This window comes from Pleurodeles waltl, chromosome 2_2 (genome assembly GCF_031143425.1).
Source record: "Pleurodeles waltl isolate 20211129_DDA chromosome 2_2, aPleWal1.hap1.20221129, whole genome shotgun sequence".
NCBI classification, from domain to species: Eukaryota; Metazoa; Chordata; class Amphibia; order Caudata; family Salamandridae; genus Pleurodeles; species Pleurodeles waltl.
This window is the reverse complement of record NC_090439.1, coordinates 712,816,440-712,838,700: the sequence shown is the minus strand read 5'-3', so window position 1 is coordinate 712,838,700 and position 22,261 is coordinate 712,816,440. Positions and strand designations below refer to the sequence as shown.

General features: G+C 43.0%; 1 protein-coding gene and 1 long non-coding RNA gene across 5 annotated transcripts in view; one reads left to right on the top strand and one right to left on the bottom strand.

Annotated features, from left to right (window-relative positions):
* Positions 1-22,261, bottom strand: part of LOC138282563 (uncharacterized) — an 822,484-nt gene that overhangs the window by 370,792 nt on the left and 429,431 nt on the right. The window lies entirely within an intron of this gene.
* The window catches only part of MYBL1 (MYB proto-oncogene like 1), an 802,126-nt gene that overhangs the window by 380,234 nt on the left and 399,631 nt on the right, over positions 1-22,261 (top strand). For all 4 annotated transcript variants that reach the window (XM_069220277.1, XM_069220274.1, XM_069220273.1 and 1 more), the window contains one exon: positions 15,758-15,991. In XM_069220277.1, coding sequence (XP_069076378.1) covers positions 15,758-15,991 — 234 coding nt within the window. The remainder of the gene's footprint in view (positions 1-15,757; positions 15,992-22,261) is intronic.

Genomic DNA, 22,261 nt, shown 5'->3' with positions numbered 1-22,261 from the left:
TGTCACTCTTGTCTAGTAAAGGGGTTCCTTAAGCAACTTTTCAGGACTTATCCTCATGGGGGGGAAAAACACCATTTTCTTGGCAACTAAACACAGTCCTTTGTCAGTTGATGAAGGGCCTGTTCGAATCTATTCGTAAAGCAGATCTCAAACACCTATATTGGAAAATGGCTTAAATATTGCCCCTAACCTTTGCCAGGGGACGTGGTGAGATGCAAGCCTTCACTATAAAGGAACCATATGTGCAATTCAGGAATGACCAGGTGATTTTTGAAAACCAACCCTTGTTTTATCCCTAAAGTTCCAACAGACTTTGGCCTGAATGAAGCAGTAGTCCTTATTTCTTTTTTCCAAAATCCTACTAATACAACAGAGAGAGAACATTACACCCTTGACATTAAAATATGCCTCAAATTTTAAATTGATAGAAATAAAACGTGGAGAACAATTGGCCAACTTTAGGTTATGTATCTCCAAGGAAAGGGCACACACTATTGAGACACAGTATAGCTTGATGGGTTTCTGTAGCTGTCATCTTTTGCCACTAGCTGGACGTCCTGTGGATGGAAAAGTCAGCGCACACTCCACAAGCGATATCTACCTCTACTGCTCTGTTTGTTGGAGTATTCTTATCAGACATCTGCAGACCCGCCACATGGATTAACAGGCTTACATTTACCCAGCATTACTGCCTGGATGCCACAGTGAAAAATAATGTAGCAGTGGGTCAGGCAGTCCTTCGCCATCTATTTCATTGATGTGACTTCCTCTTTATATTTTTCTCTCTTCCTTCAATGTCCCTTCCCCACCTGCGCTTAAGGATCGCTCTGTTAAGTTGCTAACTGCTTGCTATTCTGATTCAAGCATGGGATTCTTTAAAGATTCAATACTGGAGATAAAAAACAAGTTACTTACCCACACACTGTAGTATTATTATCTTTCATATGTTCTCATGTGTCCCATCCTTCCCAGTAGGAGTTCACCACTTATAATATCTCATATTTATATACAGAATTATAGTTGGTAGTAACAGTGAGTTACTGGGATGTTTTTCACCAAGGGGGTTTGAGTGACATGAAATAGACAACTCAGAACCATGAGGTGAAAAATAGCCCTGTAATTCACTTTTTGTCCATCTGTAATGTTATGGTTGTTCTCCAGAATCATCTGTCCCTCCTTTTAACTGCTATGTAGGGGCAAAGGAGTAATGGGGGAGCCATGCATAACATGGACTTTCCTCCCTGTCATAAATTAAAAAGAAACAAATACAAGGTGTCCTGTGACCCACACCAAACACTGTGTGCTTTCGCTTCACTTCTATCCAGAAGCCATGCTGTGCTTTCTGCTCTATAGCGCTGCTCTAACAGGCTCTCCAAGAGCCCAGCCAGTTCAGACTGGAATTCCTTTATGACTTAGCAACATTGGTTAGCAAGTACTGTTACCCACTGTTGCATGTCATAGCAGTGAATTACTGGATTTAGAATCCAGTCATTAAGGCTAATGGCTCTGTAGCAGGGCCATGCACAACATAAAGAAGTATAGATGGGTAGCAGTGAGTTAAAGCACATTTTATTTTTTTCACTGAGGGTTTCTAAGTGACATAAAATAGACAACGAGAATGAAGCGCAGATTGTCTACGATGTCACTCAGAACCCAGAGTTAAAAAAACATCCTGTAGTTCACTTTTTACCCCTTTACATTTTTATGTATGGCCCCTAAAATCATCTCCCTCTGCTTCCAACTACTATGAATTGGCAAGGGATTAATGAGGAAGCTATACATAACATGCACTCTGTTATGTATTCCTGTCCAAGAGGTTAAAAAAAACTTACCTGCCATCCTTGACCAACCCTCACCACCTTCACTGCCTTCCTTCCCCCTCCTGTAGCTGGACTCTCTGCTTTCATTCACAGCAGAAAAGCAGGGCTGCACTGACAGGCTCTCAGTGATGCCTGTTGGCCTGGCCTCAAAGGCTTTAGACATCACAACAGTGGGTAACAAGTTTTGTATCAACTGTTGCTGTGTCATAGCAGTGGATTATGAGATTTAGAAACTGAAATAAACTGTTGAGGCTCTTTATGAGAGCTATATATAACAATTAGAATTATAGCTAAGTTACCATTAAAAGGACGTTTTACACTGAGTGGTTCTGAGTGGCATCAAATAAACTACCAGAGCGAAGCTTGAGTTGTCTGTTGCTCAGAACCCTGTAGTTCACTTTACATATATATACCTGACCTTCTGCCACCCACTTCACCACTCTGTGGCTTCTGTTCTCTCTCCTCTAGAAGGTATGCGCCCAGCTCTCCAGCGCTTCTCTGGTTCTCAGAGTGCCTAGCCAGAGCAGCCTGGAATTCCTTTATGATGTAGAAACAGGGAACTACTAGTTCTGCTAGCCACTGCTACTTCATAGCAGTGAATTAATGGATTTAGAATCCAATCAGTCACGCTAACTGCTCTTTGTGAGAACCATGTGTAACAGTACCTTTACACTTGTGCTGGGAAATCTGAGGTATGGTGGCCCTTGAGGGGAAGGGTGCTCCGGGAGCTGCTTCCTTTGGTTTACAATGTCACTTATTTAAGCATTGATGTACAGTGCTTCCCTTTATACTGTTTGTTATAATTACTGTGGGACTCCCACCTCGATGACTGGGAAGATTCAAGCATGTGAATCTATGAAAGATATCAATACTGGACAACTACTGGTGAACAAAACTGTATTGGTAATAACTTGCTTTTTGGCAAAAAAGCAAAAGCATTTCACCGGTTCTCCTTATAAAATGGATTTAAGTATTTCTTTGCCTAAACGCAGACTTTATTTTTCCCATTACTTCTGAGATCCTTTGAAGTCTGTGCTCCAGATAAACAACAGTAAGTCATATCCACAAATAAGCATCCCGTACTTGTGGGCTATCTTGGACACAATGATCACAAAGGTGTGCCTTTGGAAAATATAGAATATCATCTGTGTATCTTAAATGCATTTGACTAAAGATACCTACTCATCCTAATGCCAGACACGTTTCTTGTTTACAGGGGTAAAGACCATTTTTCTCATTGTTTATATGATGTGGCATAAGAGAAGTCTATGTGTGCCTCAGATGCCAGTTTAACAGTAGTGGTGGAACGGGAAAATGTTAATAGGCAGGGCTCTTAGTTATTTCCACTGTTTATAGAAGAGGAGTTTTTTTTATTAATCTCTATAGACTGCATCCTAGACACCACTTTACTGGGATTTGGACAGTATGTTCCTTAGACAAAGCTTCTTTGATATTGCCACTATTTTGAGCTCTACTTGATCACATGTGACACTGGTGGGTGGCTTGTTGATAGATTTCTTCTTGGAATATGATGGACTACTTAGGACCAATGATCTCTGCAGATGGTGAAAAAATGACTCAGTCTTCCATTCATGAGTTTTTCCCTTCAGACTACTGTCCTTTACCAAACCCAAGAGCTTAAGCACACAGACTCAAGGTTGTTAAAGGAGGTTTCCTAAAACGGCCATAGAAGAGATGCAACAAGAAAAATTTTATGTTTTTACTTTCTTCCAGAACGAGAAAAAAAACAAAAGTTGAGGTCCATTTTACACCATAAGGCTCCCAACAAGTACATGAAAAAAGAAATGTCCAGAATGTATCTTTACATACAAATGTTTGTGGGATGTGTATGTGAAGGATGCAAGTGTCCATATTCTGATTCTTCTGTCAGACAGCAAATACATGCTTTTCGTTTACCAATAGATCCATGTTCTTGCCATTCTTCCTTCCTTGATTCCACCTTGGAGCGTGATTGAATGCTGGATGCTTCCTCTTAGATGATCCATTATGATTGGGTAGGCCTCACTTGTCACTTTGTGTTACATGCATTGTGACTGGGAACATCCCAGTGTAGTTTGGGTGATGCATTAAGTATCTTGTACAGTTAGCTCCTTTGAGATGGTCTACACTGCGGCTGATACAGTCTCTACCATTTGCAGAGAGAATTTGATAACTGGTCTGCTGCTGTCCTTAATGGGGACTATATAATACCCATTCTCTCCCATGTCCCCAGCTTGCATAAGGGCAAAAAACACTGTGGGCCTCATTTGGATTTTGGCGGAAGTAAAAGCTATCTGCCAAAATTCCGACTGGGAGGTTGCCACCATTGTGGCTGCCTCCCCACTGGGCGCATTACGAGTTTCCCCCTGGGTCGGCGGGCTGAACCTGAGTTTCCCCCCACTGGCCCAGAGGGAAATGAGCTACAGCATTGTCTCCACGTAATCGAGCTGACGGCAATGTTGTAGTGCATAGGGTGCACAAGCACCCGTGTCAGTGTGAACTTTGCGACGGTGCTGGCCCGGGGGCCCTTGCACTGCCCTTGCCGAGTGCATGGGCAATGCAGAGACTGCATAGGGCCCCCTGCACCCGTTCTCTGCCAACCTTTTCATGGCGGTGCTACTGCCATGAAATTGCTGGCAGAGAACAAGATCGTAATCCCCATGGCAGTGCTTCTCGCAGTGCTGCCCTGCTGGATTAGGACCGCCTGGACCACAAGCCCAACATACCGCTGAATCCTGACGGAGCTGGGGGCCCAACTGCTCTCGACCGTCGGGGTCATAAAATGGCAGTTGGACCGCCATCACGAACCTGGCAGTCATAAGACGGGCAGGTTCGTAATTAAGCCCTAAATGTTGCCCAAAATGGAAAATGTCAACCCGAGTAGCAGTAAAAATTTTAAGAGCAGGGAGGGTATACACGGCCCATTGCATTCCATAGAACTGTGATCAGTAAAGCAGTATCCCTCCTGCACATACACTAGGTCACAGAGATTCAGAGTCACAGGATGGACCACTCCTTGCCAGTCGAAGACTTTTATGCCTTTTGGCTATATGGCAGCTGGCAGAAGATGTTTTCCAAAATTGGCAGGTAAGAACAATAAACATGTGTAAGTAGTACAACCGCTATTACTAAGCTCTGATCTGACATGATCTTATAGCTTTTAAATCCCTCTGGGCTACATTGGCTGTTGAGGGTCTCGCTGTGGTGCGACGGATGTTGGAATATGGCATGCCTAGGTGGTAGGTTTGTCTTCTGTCACTGCAGCGCCCTGATGGATCCCCAGGAGTGGTGGCTCCGGGGTGACAGATTGGGCACGTAGAGATGGGAAAAGGTCAGTGAGTCATAATTCAGTCAGCATGACTGGAGGAGATTTAATTGTGTGCTTTATGTACCTGCGAAGGGAAGAAAACAGCTTTCACAGTAAATAAAAGTGCACTGTGTCCTCAGTACAAGTGGGTGTGATATCAAACACACACTTACCAAAACACTCATAGTATTTCTGCCACAAGCAGCAAAGGCATAGGAAGGCAATGCTGAGAGGACCGGAGATAGAGTTGTAGTTTGTTCATGTGACCTTTCTTGGTTCCAAGTGAAAGATAGTTTGTATGTTTTTGTGATGCTGCCATCAGTCTATGTAGAGGGATAGTTAAGTATAATGCTAGTCTCCAGTACTTCAATGGCATATATTGATGGTTCCTATGAATCGGAACTATAAGAAGTATGTTTTTCTTTTGAGTCTTAAGTGCTAATTATTCTACATGACCTATGATGACAATTGCTTTCCATAGCTCTTTATTCAATCTTAATGGTTATAAATCTAATGTGACACAAGTTGCACCCAAGACCTTTGCCTTAGATGCATTACATGTCATGATTTTTAAATCTAATACAATGTTCCAAGCTATAAAAAAAGGTCATAACAGTAAGCAAATGGTCCTGGTTTCAAAGGCACAACAGCGTGATAATTCACATTCATTAAATTGCAGACTGTGTCTGATATAATTAATATATATATATCCAGGTCAGTCAGATACATTTTAAATACTTAATTGCGGTGGATAAAAAAAACACTGAGGTACTATCAATCCATAGTGCAAACTGTGCTCTCCTCCAGCCTTTGAATCCCTGCTTCAGAGGAGTCACCCATATTACACTTGTGCTCATACCTCTGCTTCAAGGAGCACCCTCCGACTACTTTGCCTCTAGTCTGAAATTAACCATCTTACTCGTCACATGCCCTCCGCTCATCGTCCTGCTCTCTGAGCCATCTCAGCATACTAGCATCTGCTTTCACCCAAGTTTTGACATTTTAGAGCCATATCCAAAGAGACTGTGCGTTAGTCTTTTTCCGAACCATTGCCAACCCTCTCTTTGTCCAGACGTGCATCAAATCCACAAGCCAGCAAATTTACTTGATGTAGTTTCTTATGTAATTTCCGAAAGAAGGCACACCCAGGAGGTCTGTGCTTTTTGCTTTTCTCTTTTTTTTCCTACACCACTGCACTGCAAGCAGTCCAATAGATCACAATTTTCTGAGAGATACACCTACCTTTGGATTCCTCACCTTCTAAATATCCCAATGCACCAGCATTCCACAAAATCTTTTCTTCATAGCTCTCCAAGAGGACGTCACAATGCCACGGCTCAGTGTGACATAATTGGAGCCAAAAAAAGTCCTTGTTCGAGTGCTTTCAGTTTCCATCCATTTTTTTCGTGCCTTTGAGGAGAACGGCTGAAACATGTCGCAATCTACATATATACAGAAATATTTATATGAAATAAGAATTACCTAAATAACATACAACTAGATTTCTTTTTGGCATATGCAGAGAAGCAATGGAGAGGCGGGTGAATCAGTGAGAAATCCACAGGTAGATACTGTATAAAGCAGAAAAAGTGTTACTGAAGGCAAGTAACTTGTTCTTCTGATGAATACATCTACCTGTGGATTGCTCACCTTTTGAACAGAATCCCCAAACAGTCTTGCACTCTGAGGTGGGTGACTGTCTGAATATACCGAAAAATCTTTTAAAACAGAATGGGCAAAATGACCGTCCCTCCTCACTTCGGTATCTAAGCAATAGTGGTTCGCATACATGTAGAGGGAGGCCCAAGTTGCTGCTTTACAAATGTCAATTACAGGGCCACTTCTAGCTAAAGCAGAAGTAGAAGACTTAGCTCTAGTAGAATAAGCTCTAATTCCTTCAGGTAGTTCTTTGTTAGCCGTGGCATAGCAGATCTTTATGCACCTGAAGATCCATCTGGACAGTGTCCTCTTACTCAGTATTGGAACTTTCAGAGATTCACATGCTTGAATTATTCCCCGTCGTCGAGATGGGTGTCCCCGGTACCTTAGAAAAGATAATGTCTCCATAGACATTAATAAAGGCTTAATGCCTTAATCTTAAGTAATCTATCCAAGTCATTATGTAAAAAAAGGACTAAACTCTAGAGTCCACCAGTCAGATAATTCCACCTTCTAGAACCCTCCTGAGAGAAGTTCCAGTATGAAAAATCTTCTACCACACATCGTGCTAGGGAATCTCCACTGAGCTCTGCTCACTTTTTTCCTGTTTGGAATAGATTTTACCATGACAACTTAGATTCTTATTTGTCCTAGAGTGTGTTTTCACACTCAGAACACCTCTGGACTGACATTATCTTCATAATGTCTTACAAGGAGAGAAAAGATCTCTTCAGAGCCTGCAGTATATGTGGGAAGAAAATACTTCACTCTGAGGATCCACATCAAGACTGTATATATTGCCTCTATTCTGATAATTCTGTTAAAGAATGTAAGGTGTGTCGTACCTTTTCATCCAAAACTCTGAAGGATAGAGAGGGAAGACTACTCATATGGGTACAGAAGCTTAAAACAAGAAAAAACCCTGTCTCAGATTCAGACAGCGAATAATCTTCCTGGTCTCTCAAAAAGTCTCAGAAAAGACAAAGATAACTTCTTTCTGAAAAGGGTTCAGAACAGCTCTCTAAAGCTTTTAAAAATACCTCACAGGGGTCTTGTAAAGGCCACAGCCTATCAACATCACCTCATGAATGGATAGCTTCCTCGTTGAAATCAGAGAAAAAACACCTGCCTTCAACTTCAAAGGAGGTTTCTAAACCTTCTTCATAGCCATCTACACCTCCACCGAAGGTAACTGCTACATTTAAAAAAAACCTTCTTCAGCTCCTCCAGATGACAGACTGTCTACGACGATTTCACCGTCGACGAAGTCATAGTCATCAACACCATCATCGCGGAGGACATATACGGTGGCGGTATCAACTAAGACATCCACTGTTTCCAGCCTCTTGCGTCTTCGCCCAGATCAGCGAGGAGTACCCCGCAGAGAACTTTCCTACATGATACAGACTCCTCAGAGGAGTAAAGGGAAGAAGGAGAGCTCCAGGACACACATCTGAATGGAATAACTTTTTAGTACCAACCCCAACATCTTCATCGCTTACTCCCGTGGATTCACCCCAGGAGACATTGGGGGTTTAGATAATCCGCTTGAAAGGGCAGCGAAAAGATTTGCGCTACCCATGCCATCTCAGCAAATGGACTGCTACCTCTATGATTTTAAGGAGCCCTTTTAAAAGAGTGTACAATCCATGCCCATCGTGAGTCACATCTGGGAGGAAGGTTTCAAGGAGATGAAGAACCCGGACACTTTAACTGCTGTCTTACCAAGCCCAGACAAAAAGTATAAAGTCCCAGAAGACATTTCAGCATGTCTAATTGGGCATCCGAAACCAGACTCAGTAAAAACTCAGGCAGCGAAGAGGCGTTCAAAGAATCCGTCTACACCACTTACAGCACCTCCAGACAAGAAAGGAAGAAGGCTAGACAACATTGGGAAGAGGTTTTCCTCCGTGTCAGGACTTCTAGTGAGAGCAGCAAACTCCTTAGCTGTTTTGGGCAGATATGACAGGCAATTATGGGCAGATATGACTCCATATCTGGACCAGCTTCAGGAAGATTGAAAGGTGGAAGCAAAAAAGATCTTGTTGGAGGGAGAGCGCACCTCTGCGGAGCAAATTGACTGCGCAATGGATATTGCTACCACTGCTTCTAGACAACTAGCAGGTGGGGCGGTACTCCGTAGAAGAGGCTGGCTTAGGGCTACTACTTTTTGACCAGAGGTGCAGAATAAGATATTGGACCTTCCGTTTGATGGTGAAGCTTTGGCTAACACGTAGAGGAAGCCCTTCAAGGGATAAAAACTGACACAGACACAGCCAGATCACTGGTTACCTTACATTTTAGGAAGTTGCCTTTTCTTGGCTCCAGAGGATGAGGAGTACAATCTTATAGAGGGAGTTTTCAAGACCTTTGTTACCCCTCCTATGAAGCTCAGCAGTTTCGAACACAATATTCACAAAGGCAACCACCCCAAGCGCCTTATGCAAGGCCGCCTCCTAGGGGTAGAGCACGTCAAGGGAAAGAGACAGGTCATTGCCAATGACCGGTTTCAGACTCCGGCTACCTCCTCACCACTGATTAAAAAAAAAAATAGGGGGAAAGAATAACCCACTTCCTTAAAAAATGGCAAGAAATAACGTCGGACCAGTGGGTTTTAAAAATCGTTACATTCGGTCTCACCTTAGAATTCACTCAAATCCCACCATCACACCCTCCACATACCTCCATTCAAAAACCTCTAAAACAGCTCCGGTTGGAGGTCAAGACCATGCTAAAGAAGGGAGCAATAGAAAGAGTCCCTTCTTCGGAGAAGGGGAGACAATTCTACTGTTTCTTTCTAATATGCAAGAACTGGAAAATATGCCGTCCCATCCTCAACCTCCGAGACATCAAAAAATACCTCAAGTGTCAAACTTTTTGCATGGACACGTTGCAGGACATTCTCCTCTGTTTGAACCACTGAGACTTTATTGCAACCCTGGATCTACTGGACGCATACTTTCATATCCCAGTCTCGCCTGCCCACAGAAAATTCCTTTGCTTTACAGTAGCCAACAGCCATTTCCAGTTGAGATTTCTATTGTTTGGCTTGAAATCTGCTCCCAGAATATCCACAAGGTGTCTGGCTCCGGTAGCAGCTTGGCTGAGAAAGCAAAAACACCAGATTTTTCCATATTTAGATGATTGGCTCATAAAAGGACAATCGAATCAAGTGTCTCACAACTCAACAAGAGCTCGATGAAATTATTCGACGAACTGGGTCTCACTCTAAATTGGAACAAATCAAATATCTTGCCAGCAAGAGTAGCTACTTTCTTAGGAGCGACAATAGACACGGTCAGAGACCAGGCCTTACAAATCTCTATTGGGGATGATGTCATCTTTCATTCAGCTAATTCCATTTTGCCACGTAAGAATGTGCCCCCTACAAGAAGAATTGGATCTTCAATGGGTACAAAAGGACGGTCATTCAACAACAATGTCACAGTGACTCAGCGCATGATCGAAGCGCTCCACTGGTGGTCAAAACAATCAAACATTGCGATAGGTCTTCCTTTTCTACTCCATCTCCCCGCCGCCATTGGTCATTACCACGGACTCCTCTCTGAAAGGTTGTGGAGGCTTATCTACAAGACCTACAGGTCAGTAGAAGGTGGAAGAGCTCTCTTCAAAAATGTCATATCAATTTCTTAGAGCTAACAGCTGTTTTTCTGGCTCTGCAGGCTTTCCTCCCCAGAATACAACAGTCTGCTGTTCTCATAAGAACGGACAATACAACAACAATGCATTACCTGAACAAGCAGGGAGGAACAAGGGGCCAGATGTAGTAAGCCTTTTGTGACTCGCAAACGGCGAAAAACGCAGTTTGAGAGGCGCAAAAGGCCTTCCGCGATGCAGGATCACATTTTGCGAGTCTGTACCGACTCGCAAAATGTGATTCCGACTCGCAAATAGGAAGGGGTATTCCCTTCCTATTTGCGACCGCATCACGATGTAGAGTTGCTTTGTGACCGCGAAAGCGGTCACAAACCAACTCGCAGTTACCATCCACTTGAAGTGGATGGTAACTCATTCGCAAAAGGGAAGGGGTCCCATGGGACCCCTTCCCCTTTGTGAATGCTAAAAAAAAAACGAAACAAAAAGGTTTCGGTATTTTTTCTATTTGCAGCTCGTTTTCCTTTAAGGAAAACGGACTGCAAAGAGAAGAAAAAAAACTGCTTTATTTTAAAGCAGTCACGGACATGGTGGTCTGCTGACTACAGCAGGCCACCGTCCCCGTGAGTGCCTAGACTCGCTATGGGGTCGCAAACTGCGACCCACCTCATAAATATTCATGAGGTGGGTCTTTGCGACCCCATAGCGAGTCGCAGAAGGTATCTGAGACACCTTTCTGCATCTCGGATTGCGACTTGCAAGTCGCAATCTTAATACCTACCTACATCTGGCCCAAGGTCTCTTCTCCTATTATAGTATCTCAAAGTATTTGGAATTGGGCTATTCAAAATGGGGTAAGTTTAAGAGCAGAACATCTACCAGGCAGACAGAACAAGACAGCAGACTGACATCATCCTGTCACAAATGGGAACTGAATCAAAAAACTCACCACCAGATCTTCATGAAATGGGGCAATCCCAACCTAGATCACTTTGCGACCCTGCAGAATACCAAATGCCGCTTCTATGCAAGCTGGGATCACCATCCGGGGTCGTGGGAAATGCCTTTTTGATGGCATGGTACTGAATATTTGTTTCCACTTTTCCACCCATTCCTCTGATTTCAAGAGTGCTCACAAAAATCAAGAGAGAAGGCTGCAGACTAATCTTGATAGCCCCATATTGGCCTCGCCAACATTGGTTCTCGGAACTGCTCCTGTTCTCGGAGAGAGACCGCATTCCGCTGAAGATCTCACCAGATATGCTAACGATGAATGAGAGTCAAGTCCTGTACCTTGACCCCAAATCACTGAAATGACCAGCTTGGCTCCTGAACACAATGAGTTTACCCACTTAAATATTCACCCAGAATGTAGGAGAATACTCTCAAAGGCCAGGGCTGATAGCACAAACAAAACATACTCTCTGAAGTGGAAAAGGTTTTGTTCATGGTGTCAGAAAGAACAGATAAATCCACTACTGTCACCACCAGAAGAGATTTTGCCTTATCTCCTCCATCTGGCATCTTCAGGATTAGCTCATGCATCCATTAGAGTGCACCTGGCGTCCATATCTCGTTTCAGACGTTCCCCGACATCTCCGTCTTTATGGTCCTCCAGGCTAATAAAACAGTTTCTGAAAGAAATCTTTAGAGTTTTTCCACCAGTGAGACCTCCCCCCACCCTCCTGGCAACTCAACACGGTACTATCTCAGCTCATGAGACAATAATTTAAACATATTCACAAAGCGGAATTGAAACACTTATCGTGGAAAGTTGCTCTTCTAGTGGCTCTTATTTCTGCTAGACACATCAGCGAGATCCAGGCTCTTACCATTTAAGAGCCTTTCCTTCAGTTTAAAGACGACAGAGTAATCCTTCGCACAAACCCGAAGTTTGTTCCCAAAGTACCATTGGACTTCCATATTAACAAACCTTTGATCTTAAAGAATATCTTCCCAAATCTGTCTTCTCCAGTAGAAAGGCCTCTTCACTCGCTGGACATCAAAAGATGGATTAAGTTTTATTTGGAGAAAACCAAATATGTTCACAAGTCAAAACAGTTATTTATTGCTTATATCGCTTCTCAAAAGGACCAAGCCCTTTCGAAACAAGGCATAGCAAGATGGATAGTAACCGCTATAAAGTTTGTCACCAGGCAGCTGGCAGGCCTTTGCAAACTTCAGTAAGGGCCCATTCCACGAGGTCTGTCTCTACATCAATGGCATTGTTAGCAGGTGTACCCCTACAAGACATTTTCTAGAGCGCCCACCTGGAAGAGTACACACACGTTTACAAAGCATTACTGTCTGGATGCAATACCTCAAGGTGATGTGGCTGTAGAACAGGCGGTCCTGAGGCATCTTTTCCAGCAACGGTGAGCTGACTCTAGCTCCCCACCATCCTTGTTTTCTGGTACTGCACATTGCTTATTTTGACGGGTTTTTTTCTCCATATTTTTTGTATATGGGTATATTTGTTTAGGAACATGAATAATTGTGCTTATAAGTGACAGCATATTTACATGTTAGAATACTTATATGCTCTATCAATTTTTTTTTTTACGTATCTTTCAAGAATTCTAATGATTTATTGTCAATGCAATGTACTGTAAATACTGCTTTATAGTCTGATTCAGGCATGTGAATCTATGAAAGTTTAAATACTGGAGAACTATAGTTACAGGTAAGTAACTTATTTTCTTATGCACCACCTTTCCTTTCATCTTGCTCGCATAGTCCACAAACAGCTGATCCTCCAGCTGGAGGTCACAAGTTTTGTCCACATAGAAGCTCACCGCCTTTATAGGGTCCAAACTATGAAGCCTTTCCTCCCCTTCAGATGCATGTGGAAGAGGACAGAAAGGGGGAAGGTTGGTAGACTGGCCCAAGTGGGAAGGAGTAACCACCTTTGGCAGGAAAGCAGCGCTGGTTCTCAGCACCAACCTATCTGCTAGGAAGTCGTGAAAGGGGGTTTCACACTTAATGCCTGCTGTTCACTAACATGTCCAGCTAACTTTATGGCAACCAAAAAACAGTTTTGAAAGTAAGCAATCTTAAAGGACAACTATGTAAGGGTTCAAACAAAGCATCAATAAGGTAAGTTAGTACCAAATTAAGATCCCACTGAGTCATGATAAAGGGAGTGGGAGGATACCTATAAGTAAGTCCCTTAATAAACCTTAGCACTGTAGTGGATTGAAACAGGGAAGGATTGTTAGGTAAAAAAAGGAATGCCAAAAGGGCAGACAAATATCCCTTAACTGCTGCAACTGCACAATCTTGTTGCGCTAGGAAAAGCGCAGAAAGTAAAATATCAGACAAATGGGCTTTTAGGGGGTCAATTGAATTTTCCTCACACCACTTTACAAACCTAGCCCATCTGCCAGCATAAACTGTCTTGGTGGAGTGCCGCCTGGCCTGTAAAATAACATCCACTACATCAGGGGAAAGTGAAAAAGAACTCTGGTTGCCCTGTTTAATCTCAGGAAGAGACACATTACGGCCCTAATTCTCTTTGATCTTTCTGCAGCATTTGACATGGTCTCACTCCCCATCCTCAACAGGCCTCTGCACAAATTTAGCATCCAATGACTTGCTCTCCTCTATATCTCCTCCTTCTTAACAGTTAGAACACAAGCTGTCAGCCTGGCACTTTACTCCTTAGAAGCCTCCAAACTCATCTGTAGAGTGCCTCAAGGCTCATCACACGACTGAAGTTGCTAACTGGTTGAAAACCAACTGCCTCAATCTCAGCACCAATAAGACATAAGTAAGGGGATCCCCAAACAGCTCACTAGAAGACTACGAAGCATCCAGAACTCTGCAGCCAGACTCATCTTCAACTTCCCACATAAAACTCACATCACACCATACATCAGGGTGCTCCACTGGCTCCGGATACGGAAGGGGGCTAATTTCAATATCTTCACACACACATTCAATACCTCAACAGTACCATCTCTTTCCATCAACCACCCAGACACCTTTGCTCTACAGGACTCCAACTCGCACACAACCCATGCATACATAGAACCAAATTATGAGGGAGGGTGTTCTCTTACATCCCTCCTAAAGCATGGAACGGTCTTCTACTCCACATCAGAGCTTCTTCCTCCCCTCTTGCATTCTGCAAAAAGCTGAATACCTGGCTTTTCAATTAACCAATCTACCATAAGAAGGGCTAGACACACACACATACACATCTTCTGGTTTAGATTCCTCTGTCTATGAAGTGTGTGCAGTTGCTCCCACAAGTGCTTCCTATGTTTAAAATGCAAACACCCCCCACGATCTTCAGCTGACATGTTTGCTAAGGCTTTGTAAACATGCTTGTTATTGCTATGGTAAATATATACCCCTCCTTCTATATCCCTGCCTCAGTCCAATGTTTGCAGTTCTGTGATACCACAACCTCTTTGAATGCAGGGGCACCATAGTGATAGCTTAAGCAAGTATGTCTGTCTGACCTTCCTATTTCAGATACTTCTGCCAACACACCCTAGCCACCCCCAATTTCAGTGGAGTTGGGCTTGTACCTTTCCAAACCCCAAAACCAAATTTCAACTGCCTGGAGTGCAGTTTCTATATCCTCCCTTTATGACACCAAGTATGATGACCAGTAAGTAACTTAATTTGGGCCTTTGGGCTAATTCTGCAAAGCCCACAGCTGAATGTCTAGTTATTTCAGTGTGATGCATGAAACTGGAATGTATAAGTGTTTGTAAACCAGTAGTAACCTTCACACCCACCCCCTTCCCATCTCGCACTGCTACAGTTCACAATATTACACAGACCAAACTATAAACCCACACTTTTTTCATCCATGTAGTTCGAAATGACACTCAGGGACTTGATGCCAGTTGAGTGTTTCCTGACCTGGAAGTCTATTATCTATTCTGTGCCCCAATTTTGTGCATAGTAAAATGTAATGAAGCGTAGTTCATGGCACAGAGCAATTATTGTCTGTTCAGTATTGCTTTTTACCAAAATCTTTCATAATTATCTACAAGGCGGCACAACCTCGTTTCTCTTCCTACAGAATGGTATCATAATGGCTTCTGTAGCCCTTTTGGTAACTTTCATATAACATTTCCATTGTAATACTACCCTCTTGAGAACTAGCTAAGTGGTGGAAACCAGCCATAGCACAATTTTCCGAGATCAGGAACTATGGGTAAGTTACTTATTCTCAAGTTATTTTATGATTATAATACCATATTTGAACAACATATATATGTCATTTAGTTAATAATGTAAACCTAGCTCCTATTAGAAATATCAAAATACGAAAACACAATTGTATTACATGAATAACTGTAGTCATAAAAACTACAACTATTATCTTTCTCTTTTCTAGCAATCTGGTAGCTTTTCTAGCTGGTCTGGAAGCTTCTTCATAGATGACAGCATGTCAAATACTTTGAACAGCCTTGAGGAACAGACAAGTGAATTTTACAGTGTTGATGATACCCACAGCACAAATACTCAGCAAGGCTCCCCAAGCAAGTTCCTTGCTGTGGAAGCAAATACAGTTTTCTCCTCTCTACAAACCATTCCTGAATTTGCTGAGACGTTAGAGCTTATTGAAGCAGTAAGTCTAGAAAAATTTCTACTTTTCAAGAGGTTTTTTAATGAACTATTCAGAGCATTGGAATATTTGCACCACATTAAGCAGGTTTGAGGGAACAACTTTAGTAATGGTGTGCCTCTGATGTGTGGTTATTAATAGAGTAAACTACATAGACCAGAAATTAAGGTGTATGGTTCTATATGGTGTAATTGGTCTAATTTTAGAAAAAGTAATAAACTGCTACACATTTAAAGCCAGCGCTGTCTCTGTAGCCCGAGGAATGCTGATTGCTTGTTTGCGGTGGAAAGCACAGATAATAGAATTTGGATTTTGCATAGAACGATCTTCATTGATAATCATAAATGTCAGAATAACTCTGCTGCATTCAGAGACCCTATAGACGTCTTCAACATTACATGTCTTTATCATTGTCCATAAGTCATTCACAAGCGGAGAAGTACCCAACATGCTTTTATGTTGCTGATTGCTTTCTTGAAGCCTATATAGCAGAGGTTTTCCAAAGTGCAGGTCTTTAAAAATATGAGAAGAAGAGCCTTTTCTCAGACTACATTGCAACACCTATGTAAAATTCTTCATTGACAAGAAAAACACCGCATTAGGAGGGTAGCAATTATGTACCGCTCTTTTAGGGCTTTTGGGGTTTCTCCTGTCCATGATGCCTTGTACTGACAGTTAGCGCCATGTAGTCAGTTTATTTTCTGGTTTTCACTTGACGTCTTTACAAACAGACAAGAGTATTAAACGTTTTTTAGCCCTTTTTTCCCAAAATGCCATTTTTATTTGTCATGTGGCAGCAAGAATGCTGCTTCAGACCAACACAGGGTATGTATGGTGTGCTTTACCTCTTCTGACTCGAGTGTCGACAATACCTGAAATTTTCTGAAAGGGCAGCAAGGACAGATAAAGTATTTGCCAAGGAGAAGGAAAAGCCTCACTAGTCTTCCAGCGAGCACTTAAGTTCCATTGGCAAAGCAGCAAGTACTTCAAAGGACCCTAAGCCCATGTCACTATGTTAAAGATGTGAAAAAGATTTTTAAAAAGTACCTCACTGGTATTACGTCACTGGATCACTGCTTGAAGCTGAGGCATTCAACTTCTGTTTACACCAATTCTGAATAAAATATTGAGGCTCTCTCCTGATGCAGAAACACATATACAACCTCAAGAGGCATCAGGTATCAGTTATTATGGCCTAAAGACCCTTTCAACTTTCCTCTAGTACCTTTGAAGTTGCCAGTACATCAGAAGATAGTGTCTAGACCGATATCCGTGCCCTATTTAAGGACATTCTGGCATTTCTTAGACAACCTTCGGGAAATTCTGTCTCCTGTCTGGAAGAGCATTTACCTAGAGGGAGAAGCCATACTCCTAGCACTCCAAAGAGAAGGAGAGCTTGTATGTCACCCTTTCCTTCTTAGTGTTCATCACATTCAAGACGTGGGGATTCTTCATTATCATCCTGCACTCTAATGCCTTGTGCAGCCTATCCAGCTCCATTGCCATTTCATTACCACATTTTGGGTTTTGTTGTCTGCAGGAGGTAATGAACTGTATGTTTCTTTGGACATACTAAAATCCTTGGTGTCCATAATTATGGACATTCTGCAACATAGAGCTAGCCCAAGACCTCTCCTTCAACTGGTTCCAGATTTTCTTGAGTTAGCAGAAGATAAGTTTATAAAGCTGACAATTGTTAAAGCAGCTATGACCTGAGATAGTACAAACCGCCACCAAAAGATCCATAGTGTCTGAAAAGTGATCCGATGCCTAAATTCTGTTATTGTATCTTTACTTGGTGTAGGTATGCTTCAGCACCAGAAACCTCACTGCCACCACACTCTGAAAGCAAGAGAATGGATAGGGCAGGGAGAAAGATGTGTAGGACAATACACTCAGTGTACCCAAACGCAAGAGCAACAATGGTTCTTGGTTGTCATGGCAGCAAAATTTGGGAAGGCCTAAAATCTTTTTCAAATGACCTGCAAGGCCATTGCATGGTGATTTAAAGAGTTTGTAAGAGAAGACTCTCCAATCTCATACTGAGTGGTCACTGTAGTTGTTGGTGCAGTGGACTTTCCAGCATCAGGGTACTGGCACACTGCCACACTGTCACCGTCAGAAGATATTTATTTGTGAGACTGACATCATTAAAACCGTGTGCTCGGTTAAAAATTCTAAATCTGCCTTTTTGTGGCTGTTCGCTGTTTAATCAGCACACATTAGCACAGCTGAGGAAATGGGCAGATCAAAAATGTGACTTATACTTTGTAGGGAAAAGGATTCTAATAAAGAAAAGGTGGTAGAAATCACAGAAAATACAAGCATATGTATTTCTTCCCCTCTTAGGATTCACTCTCTTTGTTGGCCTTAATAACACCAGCAAAAACAGGCCAAAGGTACCAGCACCACAAAAAAGGGTTGAAGTCAAAATCAGGATAGGCTCAGGCTATTAATGTTTCAAGCCGTCAACCTGAAACAGACAGTGACATCTTCACCAGCTTGCCATTCCAATGGGGAGAGTAGTTTGTAACTGCAAGGAATAGTGAGAAGAGATCCCAGGAGAAAACTGGGTGCTGATTATTGTCAAGCATGGGTGCTCTCTTCGATTCCATTCAAGGCTATCACACTGCCAGCACCATCAGAAAAGGTGTCAAGTTACCATTTCGTGCAACTAAGAAAACAGCTGGTTGCCTTATTGAAAAACGAAGAGGGTTATTACAACTTTGGAGTAGGTGTTAATCCGTCCCAGATGTGACGGATATACCACCAGCCGTATTACGAGTTCCATAGGATATAATGGACTCGTAATACGGCTGGTGGTATATCCGTCAATTTACTGTCACTTTTGGGATGGATTAACACCTCCTCCAAAGTTGTAATAACCCCCTTAGTGTTTTAGCCAGTACCAGCCCTACTCAAGTGAATGTACTTCACGTATGTCCTTATTGAAACAAAAGCTTGATGAGAGAATTCATAACCATTTTGGATCTGCAGAACACCCAGCAGTGGATCAAAAGATTTGAATATTACCAGTTCGTCAGATCTTCCCTCATCTCGAAAGGGACAACTGGATGCATTTTTTCCACATACCGCTCACTAAATTTCTAGTATTTATTGTAGGAGAGGCACTCTACCAGTTTGCAGCAATGCCCTTTGGTCTGAAGTTAGTTCCTCGTTTTTTTAAAAAGTGCATTGCAGTTGTCACAATCCATTTAAGACGTCGAGGAACAACTGACTTATATGATTGACTGATGAAATCCCACAATTAAGGCAAGGCTCACCAAGATTTCAACACCCTTTCAAGTCCCTGCTCTGTCGTCTCAGGCTGCAAATCAATGTACAGAAGTCAACACAGCTCCAGTAATTTCTTCTTTGGGAGCATTGTGACACAACAGAAGGTAAAGTTTTCCCTTCAGCATGGTGTTTTCAATCCAATAGAACAATCATGCGCTTTTAGAAATCGTTCCATCTGCAAAACAGATCTCTTCTCTGGTCCATGGTTTTTGCATTTCCATTGTTCCAAATGTGAGGCTGCACGTAAGACCGCTCCACTAGTGTCTAGGTGTCCAGTGGTCCCAGGCATGCAACAGTTGGCTAGGCAAACACACCTCAGCAGCAGCAAGACAAATTCTCTCATTGTGGTGCAAAGTAGAAAACTTGATTCAAGTCATCTTTCCAACAGAAACCGTCACTGCATTTAGTTGTCACAGATGCCTCTCTGTCTGAGGGGGACCACAGCTTGGCTCTCAGACAGTGTAAGGCCAGTTGTTAAAGAAGGAACCTTCATATCGCATCAGCTATTTAGTGTTGAAAAGCCGCCTGACTTTCTAGACCTCCCATGTCTGTTCCTCCCAGTGATACCGGAACCAAGATTATTGGGTAGTTCTCTTCTAATTTTTTGATCAAAGACGTTGCTTTATTCTTTTCCTCCAGTTTTATTGATTCCTGCAGTTATCCTGAAACTCTGGAATTGCCAATCACTATTTATCTTCATTTCTCAGGACTGGCCCAGGCAATGGTGGTATACAAACCTGCTGCAAATGTTACTAAGAAGTTGGCTTGCAAACAGGGTTTTTTTACCATATCTCACGGGCAATGTAGACATCTGAATTTGCCACACATATGCATGGACTTATTAAAAGAAGTGAAGTGTCCTCTACTGGGTACCAGGACATGCTTAAATGTAAGATTCTTTGTGGTGCTGGCAAAAAGCCTAGCACCTGATCACCTGTGAAGAAGTTAATCTTCTACATTTGCTACATCTGACTCATTTGGAACAGCAGTTTGCTTCAATAAAGGTCCTTCCCTTTGCCAGTACATCATAAAGAAAATGTCCTTATCAGAGATCTCTCTTCAAAAGACTGGTCCTAAATTACTTTCTAGAAGGCTGGAGAAAGATTAACATTTGTAACAAAGGAGTTCATTTTGGTACTAACAAGTTAATATACTGGCATTTGAGCCTATTCACAAAGCTTTGTGCAGCATCTTTCATGGATTGTGGCTTTCCTCATAGCTATTACATCTGCGTGATAAGTTAGTCAAATACAGGTTTCAACAAAAGAACCTTACAGGGTCTTACTCGCTAATGGAGGTATAGGATTGACACTTCTGGACGCAGATTCCTTACCTTACAGTTATATCCAGGTGCCAGACTGAATCCTGAACCTTTTCGTGGACAGTACCCAGGTGCGACTGTAGGTGGCGTCATTCGGCTCTATGTTGTTGTTTGTGCTGGAAGTGACATGCATGGTGCTTGTAGGAAGCTGGCTTTCTATACGGTGCACTAAAATTAAGTACTCTGCACAGAGGGTCCAGTGGAACCTAAATTGATTCTGCAGAGGCAAAAGTAGATATGACTAATGCTCTATTTGTGGTAGTGTGGGCGAACAGTAAGGCTTATCAGAGGGCAGTGCTAAGCATTTGTTCTACTCACAGAGGCAATACATGAGACACAAGCTCAAAGAATAAATCTGAGACCAGTTTGGGAAAAAAATAATTATTTTGATATATGTTTCAAACCCAAGTACTTCGTAATCAGGTAAGTAGACTTTTAAGCAAAATACTTTGCAGTTTCAGAAATTGACAGTGCAATTTTTAGAGTTCTCTCTATGTTATCCTATGAAGGAAAACAATGTTTAGCAAACACAGGTTTAACAATGACTTGTGGATCCAGTTTCAGTAAGTTAAGGTAAGGACTGGCCACTGATCAGAACCACACCAACATGTCACACTGGGCGGCACTCGGGCAGCTGGGTGCAGATGTGCAGTAAGGCTTTGGAGGCCCAATGGTTTCCTATGGGAGTTTGTTCCTCATGAAGACAGGCTGCAGGCTGTGGCTTGGAAGCCAGTCAGGGACAAAAAGCAGGTAAATAGTAGACTTTGGATGCTCTGGCCTAGATGCACCTGTGGTCCTCGTCTCCAGTGCCCAGGGGTGACGTATGAAGGGGTGTCTTTAGGTGCCGGAGTTCATGTCTGGGAGCACTCTCGGTCAGGTAGGTCCTTGTGTTGAGGCTGCGGGTGTTGTTGGGTAGTCCGGCAGGGTTGGACCCAGGGTGGCCTGAAGCTCTTAGGAGCCAGGGGACATCGTTGGCACCGATGACCTACCTTACCTGGGGTCAGAGGTCACAGGTTGCTGGAGATGTCAGATTTTCTCTGTCCACAAGCTTGTGGGAGACTGGGCCTGCGTGCAGAGGCTGCAGGCGTCTCAGGAGAGTCCAAGATGGGTGAGACCACACTAGACTTGGTATCTATGTAGCTGGGGACCCACGATGGCGCTGTTGGTTGGCTTCACCTGGGATTTTATTCGCCTGGTGCAGTAGTCACTTTTGGTGTCTGGTTCCCAGTGATCCAGCAGCTGTAGAGTCTTTCCTTTGGAGTTTCTTGTTGCGGGCAAGTTCACTGCTCACAGGAGACTTGAGTCTTTATTGAAGGCTGGACGAGTTGGCTTCTTGTGCGGGGTCCTTCAAGGTCAGCAGGAAGGTCAGAGGGGCTGGTCCAGGTCAGCTGCTGCTTCTTTTCTTCTTCTATGGGTGCAACTCTAGCTTGTCCGGGTCGTCTTAGGCTGTGAATCTGAGTTCTAGGTTTCGGGGGTGCCACCTAAATACTCAATTTAGGGGTCTTACAGGGAGTGCCGGGCAGTAGCCAATGGGCTGACCACCTTCAGGATGACTACATATTTCTTATGAGCACTTCCGCTGGGAAGTGGGCATAACCCTAACCCTAGTGGCCTGATTCCTTCCGAACAAGATGGAGGAATTTAAAAAGCAGTGT